General features: G+C 33.6%; 1 protein-coding gene across 9 annotated transcripts; it reads right to left on the bottom strand.

Annotated features, from left to right (window-relative positions):
• Window positions 1–38: 38 nt before the first annotated feature.
• Window positions 39–24459, bottom strand: EndoA (endophilin-A). Of its 9 annotated transcripts, none has more exons than XM_011300452.1 (13): window positions 23922–24459; window positions 16611–16704; window positions 9772–9840; window positions 9292–9508; window positions 8649–8782; window positions 7564–7630; window positions 5643–5743; window positions 5545–5550; window positions 5302–5405; window positions 4888–4982; window positions 4429–4521; window positions 1727–1842; window positions 39–413 (listed from the first exon to the last, which is right to left on the bottom strand). In XM_011300452.1, exons 2-13 carry the CDS (start codon window positions 16653–16655, stop codon window positions 294–296), a joined length of 1167 nt encoding a protein of 388 aa, XP_011298754.1. In that variant the 5' UTR covers window positions 16656–16704; window positions 23922–24459; the 3' UTR covers window positions 39–293. The 9 variants fall into 9 exon arrangements, with proteins under 9 accessions (XP_011298754.1, XP_011298753.1, XP_011298749.1 ...); XM_011300451.1 differs by having other exon boundaries at window positions 4867–4982; window positions 5643–5728; XM_011300447.1 differs by having other exon boundaries at window positions 4867–4982; window positions 23922–24458.

The raw sequence follows: 24459 nt of genomic DNA, 5'->3' as shown, positions 1-24459 counted from the left end.
TCTAGATATAATTGTTTCATATAACTTCTTGTTTTTTGTTTTTTCTCATTTTTTTTGAATACTCGAGGCTCAAACGAGGGTAAAATTGGTTTAAGCTTTTGTTTGAAAACCATAAAACGTGAAATTGTGAATGGTAGAGTATTTAGGCTACAGGAGAGCTTTTATCCTTCCTCACATCGGTCTTATTAGATTAATCAATTATTTTATTCCTCGTCATTTCTTCAAACTAATGATCCATATGCAAATTTAACGAATGCTGGATCTTTGGCTTTGCACGTTTTTTAATTATGAATCTATGGCAACGGTTGTATCACCTGGACGTAACTGACTGGGAAATAGCCAGTCCGACCATTCACACTTCCCTCGAACCAATTTTCGTCGATTTTCTGGATTAGGGTGATTGTGTCGTTTTCCTAGAATTAAATAAAGTTCATTATTGATTGATTGACATTTATTACATTTATTAATGCATTTTCAATGAATTTTAATTAATTTTTGGGTAGCGTTTTCTGTTTTGGAAAGGAATTAAAACTTTTTAGTTAATAAATACTTATTCAGAAGTTTTAGTTTCTCATCGTCAAACAAAAATAAACAGATTTGCATAAATGAATTATTTTACTGAAGATTCAGTTAAATTTCAGAATTTTGTGGACATGAATAAATATTCACTGACAAATGACATAAAATCATTATCGAAATTCGATATGTCATGACCTTTTCACTGAACTATCATTAATGTCACTCCCCAGAAAATTGTAATTTATTAAAAAGAATAAATTCATGAAAATTTCTCGGTTTTCCATTAATGTTCGTGGAGAAATGCAATGAAAATCACAATTATGGTTGATGATTCCACAGAAAAAAACATAAAAAATATCAGTGTTCTTAAATTCCCGGGAAACTAAAATATGGCAACGATTATATAATAAAATTCGCCCAGCAAAATTGAGACAGCAATTAAAAAAATTTGATTTCAGCGTTAGATCACCGGTGAAATAATGAATGAATGGGGGAGCAATAAAGAGAGAAAAAGGGGCAATTTATTAATGTCAAGGCGATAATGAGCCATTGAATGGGTCAGTGGAGCATGGACGATCGATAGCAGACGAGTTAGGGACACGCAATGGTCTCGGGATTCTTACGACCTTCGTGAAAGTGATGGTGCAAATGGTCTTTCGCTTACGAGGGGGATTTTTTTTATGGGGAGATTTTCTTTTACTGCCCGAGGGACTTGATGGGTTCGGAGAAAATTGATGGAACTCAGGCGGGGCTTTCAGGTGATGATCTGTGATTGTACTTTTCTCGGAAAGCGACGGCAGTAGACACGCGGATAGTGTGTGACTCCAGCGATCATTCAGGATAAGCAACGCTCAGTTGGGTTAGTACTTGGATGGGTGCTCGCTTAATCACACCTCTCTGCGTGTAGACTGCGGGTGTTAGAGACGGGTGTAGAGAGCTGCTGTGTTCATCGAGTGATCGAGTGTTCATGACTGATGAACACAGCAGAATCCCTGCATTACGGCTGCCCTGAGATTTTCCATGGTTTCCCTTAGTACAAGCCAAATGGGTGCAGTAAGAAAAGTCGGCCGATGACACCGCAAAATAATGAGAGGATAGTAGATGATTTTCTCAAACTTCGAGACAAAATGAAATTCGTTCGAATCTTATGATATCTCCAAAAGCTATTCCAAAAGACACAAAAATATCACGAGAGTATTATTAATACCTTGAATCCAAGTTCACCAGGATTTTCCGGCTCAAAATCATAAAGAGCTGTGCAACAGGGCTGTTTAGGCATCGGTGTTCTCGCTGGTGATTTGCTCGGTGATGGTAATGGTGATACTGCAAGGATAAACCAGAATTAGGGTACATGATTTTTTCAACATTAATCCGCTTGTGCCAGAGAGAAACAGCTATAACGTGGGAGGAACAGCGGATCAATATTCGCCGACGAAATCTGAATGCTGTTGCCAAAATGAAGCGCAGATCCTCGGATTCGTGGTGGCAAGCCAATATAATCAACATGCTGTATTTTTAATTCCCTATCCCTCGTATTTTTGTTCAATTCAATCAATATACGGGAAGGATCAGAAATGTTAGTAAAAAGATGGGGATGAGGATGTGAATTTCCATGCAAAAATGTCAAACATTAATTGCATTCATTGTATTATTATTAATTAAAGCATTTTTTGATGGATAAAATTGATGGATTACACCATCGCATTTTAATATGTAGATTTAATATGTAGAACGTTCCCCATTGTTAAACGCGATATTTTATTCCACGGGCTATGCTGCGAGCTATTCAGTTCATTTCGATTAGTCAATTGAATCCCGAAATTTTAGTCGAGATGCAGTCTTTGTTGCAAATTCTGATGGAGAAATTAAACATTAAAAATCCGGTATTCATGGCACATGCGGTGAATGCTTTAGAGAAAATAATAGCGGCTCCGATTATTCTATTTGTCGAATTTAACCACTTGTTTCTATCCGAAAATACTGCTATAAAATTGTAAAAATCATATGTACATTATTGTTTAAATTATTGTCCCTTTTTTCCTAGAGTAGAAATAATGGGTTTTTACTACAATGAAAAATCTATCGATAATCTTCTCCAAATCTAGTCATTCCTCAGATATTCATAAAATGGTAAATTCACTACGGACTAGTGAAAGAGCGGGAAAACGGACTGCATTGAAAAATCATAAATTTTTTTCAGCAATTACATAATTTTAATTGAGAAGCAGCAATTATTGTTGCAATAGTTTTAATCGCTGGATAATTATGGATTGAATTATTGTTTTTATCGTTTCGCATCGCAGCGATTATTGTTGCAATAGTTTTAATCGCTGGATAATTATGGATTGAATTATTGTTTTTATCGTTTCGCAGTGGCAATATCCTTTCAACATTGAATTACGGGATAATTGACGAATAATGTAATTAACGAGATGAACAACATTCGAAATAATGCGACAGCAATTTCTGTCTCAAATTTTGCGCTGTGGGTAATTCTGTACGTAACTACCACTGAAATTGAATATTGTCTAATTTTCAATCAATTTCATCATTTCCATCATTTCCATCATTTCCATCATTTCCATCAACTCCAGGGAAATTTTGGAAGAAAATTCGGCGTTAAAAAATTAATCTCTTCACGAAAATTGGCTTATTAAATTTATTAGTCGATTTTTTCTCAAAAGTCTGATGTTAAAGTCGATTTTCTCTCCTTTTATCCACTTTTATTACCTATCAGAATATTACTTAAACAAATTACAACTGAAAAAGTTATTGATTTAAAATATTACATATAAAATATTAAAATTAAAAATGTTTCAGCAAAACACATTATTTCGAAGCTTTACAAGAAAAAGGAAAAAAACATAATAAATTCTCATATTTGGTAAATAATCGTCAATTACCCCCGAACGTTTACTGGTTACATCTGTCCCTCAATGTACCAATAATTTTTAAATATTCCAAATAACAAAATAGAGTTATGACCGATGTCTCGAAGATACTCCACAACATCACAGACCGAATGACGAACTCAATCCATAGAAATCATCAGGCAGTACTTCGTATGGTACACAAAACGTATCGATTTCTTAACAGTAATTCCCAGCTCGCTCAAGCAAATGACAAAAATCGACTACACTTAGAGATATTGATTTAAAAATAAATGAGGGCAACTGTAATTCGCCAGCATGATACTTCTGCGCAGTAAACAATTTATATGATAATCTTTCCATTTGCAATATTTTTAAATTTTAATATTCCGACTTGTAATATTTTTTTGCAATATTTCGAGAGGTATATTATCATTGAATAAAATTTAGAGCAGCTACCAACGACTTATGTCGCATGCTTCATGAATATAGTACGTACAATGAACAAAATGATCATTTGTTTAAAAAAAAGAAGAGTGCCGGGTCGTATGGACATATTCTTTTCTAAATTGTTGCAGTAGCTATTAAAACTGTCGAATGTCATTCTCGAATAACAGAGTGACTGTTTAAAATAATAAGGCTAAAAATCGCGTAATTATTATCAGATTCAACGTCAAATAGATGAAAGTACATTATTATTACCGATTTTATTGCATTATTTGGAATGCTTTTTTATTTTTGAAAAATTCCACTTGACAGTCTATCAATCGAATAATTTCTAACTACCAAATGCATCTATTTATATTCATTTAAACATAACAAAGTATAGATAATTAAGAATGGAGCGATTTTCCAAGTTTATCCCGCCCTTTCGCTACTCTTCATGGTAAAAAAAAAGCGGACATATTCGATTAACGATTTGTGCGAAAAGTTCAGTTTGAAAGTAATGCAATTTTAGATGATTAAAATCAATAACTGGAAGTAAAATGATATGAAAAAAGAGTGATAATTTGTACTAGAACCCCCATGCAAAAATTACCATTAGTAGATGTCGGCGGATTACCAGCGGGGAAGAGCTCGAGTTGTGAGCGCTTGTTCTCACTCGGGACCGGAGAACCAGAACGACTTGCCCCTGCGATTTATTCAGGATAGGACATTCAAGTATGCGAACAGTTATACACAAAATTCACAGTAACATTGAGTAATATTTGTTGAATGTTTTCTGTATATTGTGTGTTATTTAGTAATTATGTGGAAGAGTGAGAATTTTTCGCGAACAGTTGAAATAATTGGGAAAACCACGAAAATGCAATCAGGGATAGAGTTGCATGGGCTTTAGTGAGAGGCAATCATAGATTTATGGAGAATAGTGGAAAAGATCAATAGATATATCAGAGACAATTTTAACAGTTAGACAAATACAACCCCATTGTTAGGACATCTGTACTGCTGTGTAATTTATGTGTTGTCTTTTTACCGTGCGGAAAGAAGTTCCCACCGTTCATATGGTCGAGTGGTAGCCCTTCGACATTCAGATCAGCCAGTGTCTTCGGGACGAATTCCAGTTTTGGCCTGCTAGCTGCCTCGTCTTTCCTGAAGAATAGAAATTTATATCATGAGTGAAACAAATTTGAATCATTCGTTTTTACTTTAAAAATCGGTGAAACACTTCCATAAAACATTTCCCTACTTCATAAATTCGTTAGTTTATTCGTAATTTATTGTTTGTAGCGATTGATACCGCGGAATTTCGTTTTCAGATCAACGAATGACTGTCTAAAATTATAAGCGTATAATTGAAGGTTTTAATTCAGTGATTATAATTATTGCCAGTCTATTATATTTATAATTATATTTCTAAGGGATGAACCACAACATTTAATTCATTAATTATCATGAAAAATTGACTTACTTTTCTAAAAGGGTCTCAGTTAACACCTTCAGTACTTCAGTACACTGTTGATGATACTCAAGAAGAGCTTCACTGAAGGTCGCCAGCTGAGCCACTTGCTCGACCTGAATAAATCCCACATACTAATTACAACCAGAAAGCTCTCCCAAGAGATCACATAAAAAAATCTTACTGAACAGACTCAACAAAAAAATCAAATAAATACTAAAAATCCTCGTCGAATAGAAAAAAAAGTGTCTTTACCTCGTTCTGGTTGATAAAAAGGAAAAAGATTTTTATCTTTGTATTTTCTGTTCACATATTGAGAAGAATAGTAATTAAAAATTAAAATTGACACTCACATCGTTCTCCAGTAAATTAAACATGCCCATCTGTGCAAGATGGAGGCTCTCAGCGAATTTCTCCTCAGCCTGTCGTATTTCATCGTCTGAAACATGAGAACCTGTACGCAAACGGTTGCGTCCACGTTGTTTCCATTAAAAAAGTGCACTACTGGGAGTCAACTAAATTACAGGTGCCCTGATCATCAACAATCAAAAAACATTATTTATTTTCAATTAAGGTCACGAGACTGATCAATGAGAGAAATCTCTGCTAGCAGAATACAACATTAAACTACTCAAAGTACATACACGTGTATTGTACCTCATGTCAGTGTTAGCATGATTACATTGACAATCAAAAGCACTACAAACGTGCAATTTCAGACTCGACTGTGACGTCAAACAATCATCGATCGTATTTAACAAGTTGTCAATGGGTTGAGTCATCATCAATGTCTCCATTCATCCAAAACTTTACAACTGTCTCATTAATTATCCAAGGGATCAAGTTTTTTTAAGTTTCACTTGAACTTTCATTCAAAAGTTCACACCACATGGAGGTGTTCTTACTGCCTAAATGTCCCTGAATAATTGATTAATAAAAAAGTGTAATCTTTCAACTTTACAATCAACTGTGGTTGCACACTTCCTTGCAGCTGGTTAACTTTGTTCTTTAATTTTTCTGGTGTGGCTGTGCTGGGTTGGGAATTATTGATGTTCATTCGGTTGTAGACATTTGCCATTCTGTATGATACCCATGGGATGGAGGGACTCGGTCCGTTAGTTGTCAGGAGGTCTCAAAAGTCATTTGTAAATGGGGGTAAAGGGGTTTGACACGCAATTGGTTAAAGAGAATATTCAATGTACTATGGTAAAGTCTACATCAGTGCATTAAACATTCAGTCCATTCAGGCGAATTGAATGAATTACTTTGATAATTCGTTCTGCTTGATTTAAATTGCAGAATTCAATTGAAATAAATCTACAGATCTGTCAATATAAAATGGAAATGTATTCGTTTGATTCTCCTATGGAGCCTCTCAAGCAATAAAACAACAACAGATAATATAGATCAGTATAAAAAAGGGTTCAATAATACTCTGGTCTACAACTCTTATCTACAACTCCCTGAAAAAACAACTCCACGATTAGTTGACACCAGATATTTGTCAGCAAAACTCTAGAACAATTTAGGAACAGGAAAAATGAGTTGTCATCTAATTAGATTAATTAATCCAAGAAAATGTCCGATGAATTACTTCGATTATTCGTTATGTTGAATTTTAATTGCTGGAGTGTGTACTATTGTTTTTTAAATTTATTACTGAATAGAGATTTGTTCGTTTGATTATCGAATGAAGTCAATTGTCTACTGCTTAAATGAATAAATCTCTTTGATATTTATTGAATTATTACGAGTGGTTATGAAAGCTGAGCTTCAACGATAGAATAATTCATAACTACTTGAGTAAGAGTTCATTGAACTCATGAAAGCTTTCTCGAGCACATCAACTTGAAACGGGGCTTGTGGGAAAGAATGGGGTAGTCTCTTCTACTGGTTCTTCTTTTTTGTTTATTATTAAGTTTTTTATGGATTATTCACTCCTGGGGATTGTCACGTACCCCCGTAACCTGGTGATGACCTCGCAGGGCTACCCATGTGTGGACTCGCTGATCTTTTGACTAGTGCTGAACAGTTTCAGGGAGAATAATCGACAAACAAAAGAAAAAGTGCAGGATTATTCGTGTGGCATAACAAGTTTCAGGGGAAATCATTCCAACTGCAGAAAACTAATACGAAATTCTACATTTGTTCGTTGCCCAGGGGTATTTCATTCGATAATTCATGCTGTTCTCGTTCCGTGCTTCAATCAATTTATTGTCAAGTTTCTTGGGTTTGCCACTCAGGTGGGGGAGTAATTGAATTTGAAAGACTTACCTTTTGCTTGACGTCTACGTTTGCAGTCGAAGTCCAAGCGTCGACCTTGAAGTTTCTTCCGATGATGCTGAAATTATATTTTATTCGATTAAATTTCATTTAATTAATCTACATTTTATTTGATTATTCAAGTTCTTCGATTTAGACAATTAGAGACTAAAGTCACTGGTATAAAAAATTAGAAACATATGATAATTGAATTCGAATGGGTTTTGAACTTCGAATCGCAACATTCGTTCGAGAGAACAGAATTTCAGTGGGAGTATGATGATGATAAATTTGTCCAAGACGTGCACTGGAAATTTCCCTCGGAAAAGGAATGCTTGACGTGAGACGTGTACCTTTCATGTTAACTTGGGAATATCAAAGTACTTCGTCAACTTTTTCTCGTTAAAATACTTCTCTACATTTCTACGTGAACATCAGGGCTTCCCTGAGAAATCCATTCGGTTCCTCTAGGTTTCCGAACCTTTCGCAATTTCGCCATTACTCAAACTTCTACCGTGGGGAATTTGATTTTTTAATTGAACCTGTGAGCTTTTAAAAATGATGAAACAATCGGTAAATTGCGCACCACAAAAAAATACTTAAAAAAAAATAAAAATAAATTTGTTTCCACCGAATTCCATCGATTTTTAAAATGTCCTTCCACTGATTTATCAAGAAGTATTTTGAAAATACATATTAATTCTAAAATAGAATATAGCTTGATGAAAAAGTTAATATCTCCGATTTTTACAATTTCCCTAATCCAATTTAATTAACTGAAATTGACTATTAAAATCAACAAATGTATTCCTGCGATGGCAAAAGAATCATTTTGGAAGTGATTGTTTTGGTAAAAGCGTTTGTTCACCTGGAATAATCGAGTATAGAGGAGTGCAGAGTAATATCGGCATGTTTTTATTTAAATAAATTGAAATAGTGTTGTCGCTTTATCAGCACACTCAATGAATTTCCATTATCGATCGAGATATCCACCGAAAAAACACTGTGCAAATTTCCAAAGTGATCTTCATGCATCAACTGCGGTCAAAGATTGCAGCATTACCCTAAACTTTTTTAATAAATTCCCAGTTTCTTACCATGACTTCTTTAAGATCTTTGGTCTGCAGATGGTGCAGTGGTTCCAAAAAGTTCTGCTTTATGTTGTCGTCAAGGGAATACTTCACATCAGCCATCTGCTTCATCGCTTCCCCCATTTCTATCAAAGCTTGTGCTAAAAGAAAAAAAAAAACAAAAGTCTAATTATCGCGAGGATCACCAAAATTCCTAAAACCCTTTCACACCGTCTTCTTGGTTTTCATCAGATTCCTGACAAAATGGAGATGATTAATAGGCAGACCACATGGAGACATTGATTCGAAGGGATCTGAGAAGTTTACACAAAAATAATTAAAAATACACAGTTAACTATCAGTAACACCTGACACTCCATTTTCATTCAATATTATTATTGACTATCAAATGTATTCTTTCCCCCCATCCCGGGGCTTGTACAATGTGTATTTTTAATTATTTCCCTGTAAACTTGGTAGATCCGTTGAAGTATTTCAATGCAGTATTTCAATCTGCCACCCTTCACCAGATCTTCCTCTTGTTTATCATTATTTTTTTTTACAACCATTGGAGTCACTTCTTCGCCACAATTTGAAACCCAAATTTGGAAATATTTTAGGTGGACGATCCAGAGTTTAAAGGAAAGATCACGGTTTTGTGGATATTCACCGAATATACTGTCCTCCCCCATCTTCTTTCCATACAACAGCATACAGTCACCGAGAACACCTTCGGGTTGTGGATAAGTTGAGGCCTTTGCCTGACCACTTAGCTTGCTAATTCCCTTGACAGCAGCCATTTTAGCTCTAGCCGTTGGATTCGGCTGGAGAAATTCCTTGGTCTTCATCTGGAGCTCTTCGACGAGCTCAACCGTGACATCAGTTTTCTATTAAACCAGAAAACTCGGATTAGATTAGTTCAACTGAACTTGAAGCTGTTGTGACAGAGTAGAATCAAAATTTCGTAGACATTTGATGAAGAATTAATCTCGTCTCTCATTATTCTATTCGTAATTCTCCGTCAGAAAATTAAATTTCATTCATCTTGGAAAAATTTCAATTTGCTAATTGAATTATTCTTGCTCCATCCACCGGTTTGTATTTCCATGGGACAATTATATCTCGAATAGAAGAAAATTAATCAACTCACTCTCTCCATGTCCACGAAGTCTACGTCGAGCTTTGTGCCTTCTGCACCACCCATTTTCTCTGTCATGTACTGAAAAAGAGAAATATTAAAAATTTGCGTCAGTCATGCGATTGCGAACAGTAAATGGTTGAGACATCGTAAATTAATTCATTCGGCTTTTTCCTTTCAAATTATTTCATATTGTATTTCCTGTCCCACTCATCAATACCTAACGAGAAAAAATCGACAAATCGACAAATCGACTGTAACAACTGGAAGTAATCCCTTAGGATCGAACATATCCATAAATTATCAATTAAATAAAATTAAAATTATCAATTAAATTAAAAATTACAATTTAAATTTTGCGATTGCAATTCAATTTCGTGACGTGAAATATTGTTATGAAATAATATATTATGAAATATTATTATTTATAAACAAGCCGTTATATATAAAATTAATCAGGAGGTTCAATGGAAGACGAGGGGAAAAAATCGATCGTAAGAATTCATTCAACATTTTATTATACTTGACCGATAAAAAATGTTAAATTTCCATTGAATAAATTTTACGATCAGAAGTAAAAAATGAGCGATTCAAGTTAGATGGCATATTTTTAGAGAATGTTGAAAAATGAAAAGAGTAAAAAAACAAAAGTATAATTAAAAGAATAAATTAAATTCGCAAAAAACACGGGAATACTTTTAGACTGTCTCCAACATTTCTTGGTGAAAAAAAAAAAACAACTGAGAAAGAGTTGAAAAGGTTTTTCCGCAAGTGCTCCATTTTATCTGGCTCTCCTCCATTACATTTATTATATATTATATATGTAATATACATGAATTAAATCTGCGGTAAAAATTACAATATGTGAGGGATAATTATTAGTATAAATATTTCTCCCTGTACGGGTTGAATTATGAATTTTTATATTAAAATATAAAATTATTTTCAGGATCACGAGTTGCTGTGAGCGATATTTATTGGAAAATTGAAGGTCAAATGTGAAAAAATTAGGGGTTGAATAAAATTTCAAATAAAAAATAAAGGAAAAATGTAAAATTATATTTTTCTTCTTACTGATTTATTATTGAATTAATGAAAAAATAAAATAGAGAAAGCATTTGTAAAATGTAACGAATGAGTTACATGGGTTTTGTTTATAAGGCTTTATTTATTGTTTATAGATGGAGAGCTCGTTGGAAGGCGATGAAATGAGAAATGAAGAGGCCGAGAAAAATCAGAAACAGAAAGAGGTGCGGGAGAATGTGGGGGTGAAGTTGGAGACAGGTGAATACGCTGATACTATTTTATTGGTAATGCGTGGGGTGTATTTTCCCGGGGATTTTGCAGAAGTATTGTAAGTACGTGTGGGTTGGGTTTTAGCAAACGACGAAGGAAGCGTGAGAAGATTTGGGAAATACGGGAAGAGGACAAAACCACTGGATGGATCAATATGTTCTGCAAACGGGTTTCGTGTACAATGCAACGTTGAGGTAGGGCTTACTGGCTTTTGGTTCAATCATCGGAGCTTTCGAGAATAATCCAATGTCAATGATGCAGATTTGGGATAAAAGTGACACATAATTTATTATTTTTCAAATCACTGCCGAAGTGGTAAACTAGATCGATGTGCATTCTGTTTGATACCAGTTTTTACCCAATATCTCAGAATTGAAGGGACATAGTGAATTTTTTGCATAAACATTTTTTGTAGAAAAAGATGAGAGCTAAAGAAAAGGTATTTATGAAAATATCATTATCTCCCTTGAATCTCGGGAAATCGGCGGAAAACTGGTCTGGAAAAAATGCACTTTCATTATTTTCTGACAAAAATCGGTGTCCTCTCGAAGTGGGATAGAATAAATATTTTTTAAAAATAAAAATTGGATAATCCAGTTACTTTACAACCTTGAACACTAGCCAATGTCACCCCTTCCTTCTCATAAAAAAGAAAAATCTTCCCCTCAGGGCGCCACGAGTCTTGAGTACTTGCCAGAAGGGTCAAATAACGATCGTTGAAGGTCTGAAAGTGACGCTTCATCCTGGATTAAGACGAAGAAAAGAATGAGAAAGTCACCCTCCAGTTTGACCATATCAACCAATCCCCAGTAAATCACGACAACTTTTTCTGTAAATCGTGTGAAATAATATACCCAAAGATAAGACCGGCGGAATCCTTCTCCATTCACTACATCCGATCACTCCCTTACTCCCTCCCTCCCCTTTCTATCTCGTCATTTTACGTCCAGCTTCTTTTTTTTAAGAGAAAAAAAAATCAATTGAGGAAAATTGCTCTTAAAAGAGATCATCCAATCCAACTCGAAGAGTCTCGATAACGATTCCAGTAAATTGAGATTAGGGGATGCTGGGGTGATGGAGACCCATTGAAAATAGTTTTATCCCTCAATTTCACATTTTTGGATGTTTAAACAAATTGAAATAGATGGATTAGGTGTTTATTTATCAGATGACTGATAGACTGTCGATTTGGATTTTTCACAAATAAAAAAACGTAAATAATGAAGTTTAATTTATTTTTAGGCTTTATTTATTAAATAAAAAAATAAAAAAAATATAGAATGAAATGAAATAGTCTTATCCAAAAGATTTAAAAATAAAAAAAAATAAAATAATTTAAAAAAGAAGACAATTAAAAAATTAAAAAATTAAATTAAAGTAAATAATTTGAAATAAAGTAAAATAAAATAGTCGAAATTCCGAAAGATTTTTTCGATAAATAATTCACTCGTATCACGAACCTCATGATTCGTAAATTGCCAAGAAAATCATATCTCATTCTAAAAGAGAAATAAAAATGAAAAATAACGATAATTAAAAACCCATAATAAAAGTGTAATTACTCAAACAAAATCTAGCTGAGAAAATGTACTCCCAATTTTTCATTTCTCAAATCCAAAAAATTTCAATCTAAAAACTACTCGACTCTGCAAATTGCTTTGTTATTAATTCATTGTTCATCATTTCTCCGAGAAGTGAAAGATGTTGACTGAATTGTTTTCTCTCAACGCGAGATAATTTCCTTGGAACTATTCTATCTCAAACGAGATAGATTGTCTTTAAAAAGTGTTAGACTGAATTTTCCTGTTGGAAAACCGAAATGACTTGATGAGTTCACCCCTGAGTTGTACACACGAACACCCCCTTTTATCGTACGTCGAGGATCGAGTGCCCATGACCGATATTGTCCCAAGCTTGACCTATTTTCTATCTACCCTTCTAACCTCCATTCCTCCATCCAATACTTTGACCCATATAAAATTCAATCCACTCTATCGCATTGTTTTATCCACTCATGTTTATTTTTTAATACACCGTGGAGGCGGTGCTAAATAACTCCAAGTTCATTTGGTTATCGGAAGAAATATACTGCATTGAGAAAAAAATTATTAAATTAAAAAAAAATTGTTCTGAAACTAACACATGAAATTAAGGTACAGTCGTAAACATGTGTGGTCGCTTGGGCTGAATATTAAGTCAAATAAATTTGTTTAAAACAACTAGTTGGAATTTCGGAGTTCAATTTTAATTTTAATTGTTTGGGAGACTTTTCTAATTAGTATAGTACAAATTTGTAATTAGTATTCGTTAGAATATGTCCGGTAGTGCAATTAATGTAGAAAAATATTTTTTAACTTTAATAAATAATAATAATAATAATAATAATAATAATATATTTTTTAAATTCTCAATAGTCAGTGATACAATAGTTGATGCGATAGAATTAAATAATCAATTTTTATTTTTATTTATTCTTATATAAGTATGTCATTAAGAGTATATTTATTTGTTATTATAATATATTTGTTGAGAAACAGAAAATGGACGGGAATCTATCAAAAGATTGAATTAATAAAATAGGTACTCATTTGGAAAATATTTTGGATTGTTTGAAATGGGATTTAAGGGACACTATCATTTCGCAAACAAATAGGTTCACAACGTTTTACGAAATTTTTCTCTCAGTGTAGATTTAAAAAACTAATAGAGGAATTCCATTACGGTCTTAGTTTTTTCTGTCAGATAATTAATATTCTTCTCATTAATATTCAATAACTGTAAGTGAATTCTCAATGTTGCCGGGTTTATTCAGTTTAGGATAAAATCGTTAACAAAAATTCCCATTCTCGTAAAAAGTTCATTCAGAACCTCAGAATTTTTATAAATTTTGTCTGCCTTTTTAAGAATATCTTGAACTTTAAAATAATTTTTAAATTTTAACTTTAAATCCTTTTATGAAATTGGGTATTAATGAATACTTTATTGCAATATTTTTTCGACTCACTTGCATTTTTTATTTACCCCAGGGAAGTGATATTTTGTAATGATGACTTTATTTGTTTATCGAGAAGAATTTCGACAGCACATATAAAAAATAAAAGATCAATTTTGATCATATGATAAAAATATTATAAATTGGTTCAAGTCTTTTTTCGAATCTGGCTGCTTAAATCCCGATTTTTTTCGAATAACAATAACAATTCACAAACCATCATTTATGCACAAGTAATTTTCCACAAAAAAACGAAAAACTGAATAATTATTAATATCTGATGAGAGAAGAATCTAGAATGCAGTATAAAAAGGCAGATTTTTATATCGCAAGACATTGTTTAGAAAATATAATTATACATCATATTATTGAGATTATATAAACGCGTAAATAAAACGTAAAATTTTAAATGAAAATGGGATAGACTTGTGAAAAATGTTTCCTGGATTTTACTAGTCCCAACTTTCGATTAAAATCCTTGTCCCATAAATTTGAAAAGTTTTCAACACCCCCGCAGAGTATTGGGGCTGTGTGATACTTTCATTAATGGTACGAAACACGACTAGAGGGGAGAGGTCATCTCCCGGAATTACTCTAGAGCCAAAGTGACCAGAAAAATCGTGATACCCACGCATGTGAAACACGAGAAGAGCAAGAGCCACTGGAGCACAACTCCCCATTTATGTGGTATTTCGTTCGATAGTCACTGGAACTTTAGCGAATTTCATGAAACTCAAACTCGTTCCTCATCACCTCTCCACCAGCCTTCCTGCTAAATTGTTTCCTCCTATCAAACGACGCGATTCGGCCATGAGCAACGACTAAAGTGCTGGATCGAATTTCAATTTTTATTCTATTTTTTCCATTTCGTTGTGATCGTTAAAATTTTTATTTCCTCTTTCTTTTCATTATATAGTATAATAAGTTTTTTTTATTATATATATAATAATATTTTCTTTTTATTATATAATATAATAAGTTCTTATTATATATATAATGAGTTCGAAAAATCAATATTTATATTATGCATAAATAATAAATAGTATTAATAATAATGGAAATCATTTCCTGCTGCAAATATATTCCATGTAAATGTCGGATACGTACATGATATACATATATACGATTAATTATGCGCACATGTATTTCAGAAAAAAATGCAATATAGCACTTATAATTATCGATATATTTTTTTTCTGTGCGGGTATTCAGCGAATATTTGATATGGATTTTTTCGAGAGTATATGTGCATATAATTAATATATATTCCGTATATATATATTATTTTTCACGCGAGTATGAATATGGCAACTTTTCCAAACTTCATCTCCAATTAGGTGGTAATGAATCTTAAATTGAATTTTTTTTTTCTCATATGTAAGTATTTTTGAGACGTGGTCATCTTCATTAATTGAAATTCAATTATCTAATTAATTAGTTCAATGATTGAGTTTTAAAAAAATCATCAGAAAATATTTAAATGATGACTTGCATGAAATATGAATATTTAATGGAAAATTGAATATTTAATAATTAAATTTGTTTTGATATCTCAATCGGAGAAACGTTTAAATAACAACAATAACCGTTTAAAGAAAACAGAAAACAATGGAGTGAGGGAAACACCTATTCGAAAACGAATCCCTAATTTCGTTGCAAAAGTAACTACACTATTTACGTGAAAAGAGAAATTCTCCACCTGTTCTAGATTCAAATTTTCCCATGCTCAACGGAGACTGAAATAAATTCTCCAGGGAAATTGAAATATTGTACTGGAAAAATCCCAAGGTTATCAGGGAAATTCATAGATTCATCCGATTCATAGTGAAATTCCTGGGGATTAATTTGCGAAATTCATATGAATATATTACGGAAATAATTGCATGTTAATAAAATTTCCAGTGTCTAACATTAGATAGCATTAGAATTTGCCCAGAGAATTTGTTTCCGTGGTTAAAATATCAAGACTATTTACAGGTAGAGTCAATAATTGAATGATAGTTCAATGATGAAAACTGTTATTCCAATTTCAGGGAAAAATTTCCGAAAATTCACAGATGATTAATTCATTATTTGGAATTCTATTTTTGGAAATTGTTTCTCTGTATCTTCAGGGACAGATACGAAATATGAATCGTTTATTGAATTGACATGCTTAATTGTTAGAATTGGAGATACAATTGAAATTTATTGCGTCATGTCCTAAAATGGTGGATTTAGTAATGTCAAGAGAACTTTTTGTAGACCAGAAAATTTTCTACAAAATCTTCTCATTAATTTCGATTGAACTCTTCACCTTAAAGGTACGAAATAATTTTAATAATAATAATTAATGAATAATTTAATAACAATAATTTTAGTAGTTTCGAAATTCGTTTCGATAATTAAAATAATCACAACAGTCAAAAGTTTTCATTTAAATCAATAAATTTTCTGTAAATTAGCGATATCTGTTCACACCGTCACGTAAAATTGATCATCAGAAAGTTATTGACTAATAAATAATTGAGTTCACGTTTGCAACAATTTCTCCCCTGAATTATAATTAAAAAAATACACTTACCTGATTGGCTTTGTTTATTTGTTTCTTTAATCCAGCGAACGCCATCTTGACTGGTGATATTCCTCCTGGAGTATTTAATGACCAATCTCAGAATCTGTAAAAGAAAAAAACTCAAGATTAGGATTCAATTTCAAGAACGCAAAACGTTTTTCTTTATATCTCTAACTTTTAGGACCGGTAAATAGCACAAATGAATAATTCCCAGAACAAAGACTCGGTAATTCCAGGGCGAAATGCAGAAGATTAAAATCCAGAGATTGTTTTTAATTGAAAAATTAATCTGTTCATGTCTATTGAAAGTTTCTACTATAAAGTCGTTCAAAAGAGGGATGAAGAATTCTTCCAAGTGCTCCATTGAATACGCGTCACCTATCCACCCCCTTTTCAGCAAAAATAATTCCTCAAGACCTTGAGACTTCATGCCTGCTCCACACAAAAGAGAAATGTGAAGAAAAGACTTGCAAAAATCCGAATTAAATTCCTGCACTGAGAAAAAAATTATCTCCTCAAAATATCCATTTACTACAGCGAATTCTTTATATTTGAAATATTGCATTTTTCAAGTAACAAATTGTAATTCATTCCTTAATGTCAATAATCGATATCAATTAATATTAATTCATGCACTTATTATATTAATATTAATTAACACGATCGAGTTATGGATTAATTTATAATAATGATGAGAGCCTAACGGAGAATTTGCAAAGAATATGTTTCAGCCGCTCATAAATTTTTGGAGTTTTTTAAAAATTTGGGCGATAAAAAATTATAAAACGCTCATTTTTTCCAAAGATTCCGCAGGGATTCAGAAGAACATGAAAATCTACTGCAAAAAATGAAGAAAACCGTTGAAAATGGAATACTCCTCTTGAGTAAATGGATATTAGGCAAAAATATATATTTTTCGCAGTGTTATAATTAATTTCTAATTTGCAGATCTTACTTTTCACTGAATATCGTTCTCTTCACGGTCGATGAGACACTTGCCACCAAGTGTATAGTCAGTCCGATTGAATGCGCCGGTACGTGTACTAAATTCGACGCTATTGTATGCTCCTCTCAATAAAACTGAGGAAATTTCCAATTACTATCTCCCAAATTCAAAAAACCGATAAAAAAACGCTAAAATACTTGATAATTCAATAAAAAAACGAATACAAAATTCTCATTAACAGAAAGTTCATTTGTAAATTCACAAATGAATTATTAGAAGCATAACAAAATATATATATTTATTATTATAAATAATCCAGAGTATCATTCAGAAATGATGAAAAATAAAATGAATATAATCTTCAACCCCCGTAAACCTCCCCTTCTTGAGGGTGTCCTTTCCAGGAACGAGGAACCCTGAAGATAAATATTATCCAAATTTATCGATTTTTATTTGTTGATAACAAATAAAAAATTTTGAAACACAAATAAAATTCTCAATTTTGTTCTTAAGAAAAACGGATAATCAATTTTCCGGTAAAACTCATAAAAATTCTCGCCGATTGAAAAAAATCGACTGCTCCCCCTCCCCCTCATCACTCAAAAAATTCGGCAAAAATGATTTTTCCGCCAACGCCCAAGAAACAATTATCAATCTTCAACTCTCAACCTCATCAACCCAAAAACCCGACACACACTCGCGAATTCGTCCCACAAACACCACCACATGTCATTAAAACCCGAAATCGGGATTAAAACTCGCCCTAAACAGCTGAAATATCTCACCTGAACGTGAAAAATCCGAAGTCACAGCTCCAAAATTGAAAAAAAAAAAAGAAGAAATCGCCCTCAGCCCTCAAATATAATCCAACTCAAACCGAATGACCACTTTTTTTTTGTAGCACCCTAGATTATCGATTCGCCCAGTTAAACCTACGAAATAAATAGGACAATGAAGGAATGAAAATACAAGGGTAATGAGGATAATTTGGAGTAAGGCCTAGTCCGCGTGGGGTACCGATTGACAGGAGACAGTGTCTGTCGGGTTGGTTTTGCTGTGGGTTTGTACGCGAAAAGGGGGTTTGTATGATAGAGCAAAACGTTGAAACACCACTGCGCCTTACTTTTACTCTTTCCCCCACTTCCTCGTCACTCTAACTAGGAGAACGAGGGGTTGGAGGAGGTTTGGATGTGTGTCGGATCGATAACCGCGCAGAGACCTTCCTCCCTTCACTGGTCACCCCCTTCACCCCCTTTACCCCATCCACCGCCCCCCTTCGACACCCCCCAGCATCTGCCCCACAATGCCTCCCCTAACTCACCGGATCCTCCATCAAGCAACTCACACTCGATTATTCAGCTGAACATGTTTTCTTACGTACAATTCGTCAGTAAATTCAAGTTTTTTCAACGCCCGTTAAAAAACGTTCACTTTCCCGCACGGGTTCGCGTGCGAAAAACTCAGGGATCGTATATGGAGTGCATCGCAGACAAGATTTATATACATTGTTTTTTTTTTAGTTTTACGCACTAGAAATTAGTTTTACACACCGCTTTGGATTTTACACACTAGTACTAAATTATTACAGAACTTTCTGTTCTGACGTTGTGATCAAAATTATAATTCAGTCCAGAAAAATATTTTCGACAAATCTGCACGGAAGTGAGTACTTTCCGTCCTCATGTAAAAAGGTGCTACCAAGCTTGCAACTGCAACTTTCCACACTAGGACGGAAAGTATTCACTTTTCACACTAGGGCGGAAAGTGTTCACTTTCCTCCCGCTTTTCAGACAGCAAAATATGAAGTTTTCTTTGCAGACATGTTGAAAAATAGCATGTACACCTTGAGCGGGAAAATCCTGACTTTTCGCCCTTGATGCACAATATACTATTCACTGCAATATTCTACCCGGATTTCATCTTAAAATTGAAATACTCCCTAAATTTGGGATTTTTTTCTCACAGAGAGTAAATGAAAATTCATAACTTATCTATAAACAATTTATAAATAAATTATTTATAAATTGGTTACGACCAATATTTTCCTTTTTCTGTTCACACTCTGTTTTTTCTGCTTTCCACTCTCCCTTAAAACAACGGATAATTATCAAACGTTCGTAAATGCCATTCCTGGGATGATTTCATCATCACGATAGGGTGAACCCCAACGGAACACGCAAAACTATTCTAAGGTAAACTCCAGCATTAAAAAATCAATCTTTTATTAAAATAGAAATTGAAAATACGGGTTTACTCGAAACTACACAAATTTCCAATGAGCACAACCGTTTTACCATCCAATCGGCAACTTTTTAATTAAAAACTCATCAATTAGTGATTTAAAACTTTCTAATAGTGAATTAACAAACTGTGTATTTAATATCAATTTCTATAAGCTGATATATCAATCAAAATATATTATTCGATGGAATAACCTAGATGCAAATGAAGTACAGCCCGTTAAGTGATTAATATTTACATATTCATTAATTATTGTGCGTCATTCGGTTCTCCCATTGAATCTGCGAACGCCCACTATTTCCCATGAATTTACCGGAAAACCACTCAATTTGAAAATAAACTCCACAATTATTTGACAATGGGGAGAGGGGGGCACACATTATGAATAATTAAATTTCTCCTTCAGAATTTGCCCTCTCATTCTACCGGAAATCTTCATTGATAGCCGCTCACTGCAAGTAATTAATTTACTTTGAATTCATCACTAATTATTGGCTAGCAATTAATTCTCTTGACGACCAGTCGATCGTTTTCCTCTTATTGATCTCATAATATCCTATTTGTCATTTATTTTCAGTGTTTAAAATTTCTTCTAAGGAGATTAAATTTATCTCTACTCGACAATTAATTGTGACATCAATTTGCGCTCATAATTATTCCATTCAAAGGTAAAATAAACAGATTGAAAGAAATTTCTTGATGAAGTGCAAATATAGAATGAGTAATCCAAACGCAAATTAATAGCTAATTATTCAGTGGAGGTCCCACTAATATTCCGTGAAACATCGTCAATGTCAATTAACAATTTCCTTCATCGCCAGTAATTTTCTGGAAAAAAAATCATCAAGTCTCTTCTCGACTTCGTTATCTCCAGATATAAAATATCTCATTCGTACGCCTCCACATCGGAATCACCGTCGAACATCCGTTCACTCTCTCATCCTTTTCAGTCCCTTCATCAGCAAAAAAAAATTGGAATGACAGAAATAACGTAACGAGAAAAGGAAAAAAAAATATATTCACCAGAGAAATGAGTGGGAGTTGAATTAATCTGTGCATTTGAAAGATCATGGCTTCACCATCCCGAACACCCGGTCATCTCCCAATTAGTAATTCTCCTGCTTTTCCCCTCATTCAGTCTTTCCTGTTTTTTTTTTCGTCAATCAAATAACCGCGTTTAATCGATCAAACGATTGAGAATCGTTAACAGCGGTGATTGGTCGCTGCTCGAGACCTTGAAATAATCTTTGATGACTAAATTCTCCCAATTTTTCGCTCGCATCTGTGAAATTTTTCTCTAAATTTCTTGCTACCCGGGAAAAATAGTAATCAAAGAGAAAAATGTTTATAATTTTTAATTTCTTTTCTCTCGTATACCCTTTCGGGTCTTTACGGTTAGTTGGTTCCCTTCCCACCCCCCCAACCCCCTGTACCGCATTTGCTTGAAGGGAGGGAAAAACCTCATCTGAGGGAAAAAACCTGCCCAGGTACAGTCGTCCTTTTGACAGGACTACCGCTCGGCAGTGGAACCGTGAGATCAGAGCGCTATAAATTTTTGACCGCCGGTGCCCGGGATCGAACCCGGATCTCTGGCATGCTAGTCTAGCACTCTAACCGCACGGCCACTACCGTCGGTGAGAAAAATGTTTATAATAAATAGTATTTGATATCCTGGTATATATAAATAAACAATTGGTTTGGACGATCTTCAATCATTTATTATTTCAGCTATAATTAAATAATTATGACGGAGAATTGCAGTTATTAATTATTGATAAGTTTGGATTAGAGTGATAAGTCCTTCAAAAGTCAGCGGTGGAAATTATTTATAATTATTTATTATTATTTATTATTATGTTTTGGTCATTCAATATTGATAATATTTCAAACAAAAATAATGCGTTCCCAATTAAAAGTCCATTTAACGGAAATTTAAATTAACAATTATAATGAATAATTACGATTGTAATTATACAATTATTCCATTACGATTTCTGTTGAGGAAAAAAAATGATTTCTATGTGAAAATGTTCCCCGATGGTACCACAAATAATGGAAAACATAATGTTTATTGATAATCATTAATTTGAACATTAATATTCATTGATAATGAAAAGAATGTTCTATTGTTTATTAGAAAAACAGGTAATTCTTTTCGATTGCAGATTATCCGAAATCTATTGTCAACAGACAGAATAATAAAAAAATAGATATATAAGGTTTTATCCGGCAGGCCTTTCGAAAATTAATTCAGCAATTAATTCATCAGCCCAAATGTTAATGTTTATTATTACTCATAACGTGGGGTCAGGGCATTTTTTCCTTGACTTCAACTTCTTGATGAAAGTAAATGGAAATCGGCATGAATATTGACATGAAAACACTAGAAACGTGTCATCATATAATTATAAAAACTGTAGTTCTGAAACTTATCTGTCATTACGTAAGTTATCGAGATCATAAAAGGCATAGATTTTCCTTCCTTTGGAAACTCTTTGGACTTTAATGAAACGTTAATTATTACGCGGAAAAAAAAAGAACATCTTTAAATCATTCCCAGAAAATAAATCATCACAAGATGATTTTCGGCGAAAAATTTTGGACCTAATAAATTCCAAAGCTAAAGAAATTGTTAATTAAGAACAGATTTCAAAAACAAAAATCCCTTTAAAATCGAGGAAAAATTCGATCCCGACATTTTCGTCAGGCAATCTCATTACTAATTATTACTTAAAATAATTGATTAAAATTGACTCAAATACAGAGGTTTTCTCTCGGGTTTTCCAGAAACTTTTCCTAAAACCTCTTGACGAAATCATCTAAATATTTCTATTTGTCATTGAAAAACAACACGAGAAAGAAAAAATATCGATATTTCCAATTTCTCACTGGTTTAAACTCGATCATCATCGATTAATCACCAATAATCCAACAAACACGAGCACAAATACCTCACGATTACGTGAAACGCTTGCAATTTCATAAGAATAATCTAAAGGTCAAATTAAACAGATGCTCCCCTTCCAAATCAGTTTTCATTCGCTAGAGACTAAAATCCTATTCCACTTCACTAGCATTGGCATTAAATCATCACCTCAGTGCATCCAGGATTGTTCAAGGTCAACATCTGCAGGGTAATTTAAAAGCCAGTAACATTGTCCAGACGTAAATTAAAAATAATATCAGTGAAAATGATAGAAATTGGAGTTAAAATCGCATTGATAAAACGTAGAGTGTAATAAAACACCAGAAAAATTGGAAATTGGAGAGGAATTCGTGTTGCATTGTGTTCAACAGGAGATACAGAGATGAATGACGATTAATTACGTATCATTAGGGTATTACGAGTGGAGGATATTATGGAGTTACAAACAGAAGTGAATGGAAATTCCGATTGGGTATTGAAACAGTATTAACATTCGTGAGGAATTCCGAATGGATATTCCACCTTTTTTCCCTCTGTTCCATCGATTTTCAATGAAGATGGGATGAGAAAAAACGGTGGGACGTGCCAAGTGGAGCATTTTCTATATACGAATTCATGGATTATAATTTTTCCTTGTTTTCTAGTTTCAATCATCACCAGATACCCTAAAAAATACCACTTAAATATCAGTTTAATTAATCCACTTCTGTCAATTAATCTTGAGTCAATCAAATCCACATAAATATTTGCATTATAATTATGTTGATTTTCTTCTTAATTCACTTGATATTAATTTTTCTCAATTTATTGTCGGCATTCGACGCTTGAAAAATTTGCTGAGATGGAGAAATAGTTTTCGTTTGAAATTGCTCGGAATGAATGCACCAACCAGACGACCCCATCATTCCTGATTGGCCAATGAGATTAATTAATATAAATTAGAGTTTTTCGGTTATTGTTCGAAGGGGGAAAACCGCGCGCTCGATCCATTCCATGGATATTTCGAAATTTATAATTTTAAGGGGGAAACTTAAGGTTTGGAGGAGGGATTTTTGAATTTTTAAGGATTTGGAATTAATCCGAAATGTTCATGTCTTGATTATTTGGTTAGGGGTGAAAGGGATCACTGGGGGAAGATGGAATCTGATCCGGATGGGGAAAACTTGGGGAAAAGAGAATAAATTGAATTAGTGATTGAATTACTCACCGTAAATCGATTCAATCGGCTGAGATAATGTATGCAGTGTTGAACACTCGGGTTCTAACCTCCCACAGAGACCCACGGAGATTATATTGACAAGACTCGGTTCAACAGCTGTTGGAATGCTTTCTCAAAATACCGCGAGACGTCGGAGAAATTGTCAAATTACCGGGAGATGTCGCCAATAAAAATTCAAGGAAAGGCGCGAAACTTCTATTTTGAATTTCTGCTCTCATATATAGACAAAATTGACGTTATTCCATTTTTATAAAAAAATAGAGCGTTTTTGCGTTTTGTCTTCATTATATTATTGTTTAATGATTTATAAAGGTTTAAGGTGCTGCGAACGTTTTTTTGCATTTTTCCTAGATTTTTAAAAGGAAACAAAACTGTTGAGAGAATCCAAAGAGAATTGACTGAAGTAGAGGCTCAGTTCTGGGGGTTTGATGGACCTCACCGGCTTCGTAGTACTGCACCCCAAGAGAGGGACGGCGCCACACGTAATGAGGGTGTCGTCTCGTCAGCTGACTCGGTAACTGCCTCA

This window comes from Fopius arisanus, unplaced genomic scaffold (genome assembly GCF_000806365.1).
Source record: "Fopius arisanus strain USDA-PBARC FA_bdor unplaced genomic scaffold, ASM80636v1 scaffold00017, whole genome shotgun sequence".
NCBI lineage: Eukaryota > Metazoa > Arthropoda > Insecta > Hymenoptera > Braconidae > Fopius > Fopius arisanus.
Note: the sequence above shows the minus strand (reverse complement) of the source record. Positions and strands in the feature narration are given on the sequence as shown.

What these genes read in the sequence shown, in the direction of transcription:
- EndoA (XM_011300447.1), bottom strand. Translation starts at nt 16,655, where the DNA reads ATGGCGTTCGCTGGATTAAAGAAACAAATAAACAAAGCCAATCAG. An exon ending in GGGGGAGGACAGTATATTCG is followed by an intron (nt 8,783 to 9,291) that starts GTGAATATCCAC and finishes TTTTTCTTTTAG; the next exon opens with CACAAGCTTTGATAGAAATG. An exon ending in ACGTAGACGTCAAGCAAAAG is followed by an intron (nt 5,744 to 7,563) that starts GTAAGTCTTTCA and finishes GTTTGCGTACAG; the next exon opens with GTTCTCATGTTTCAGACGAT.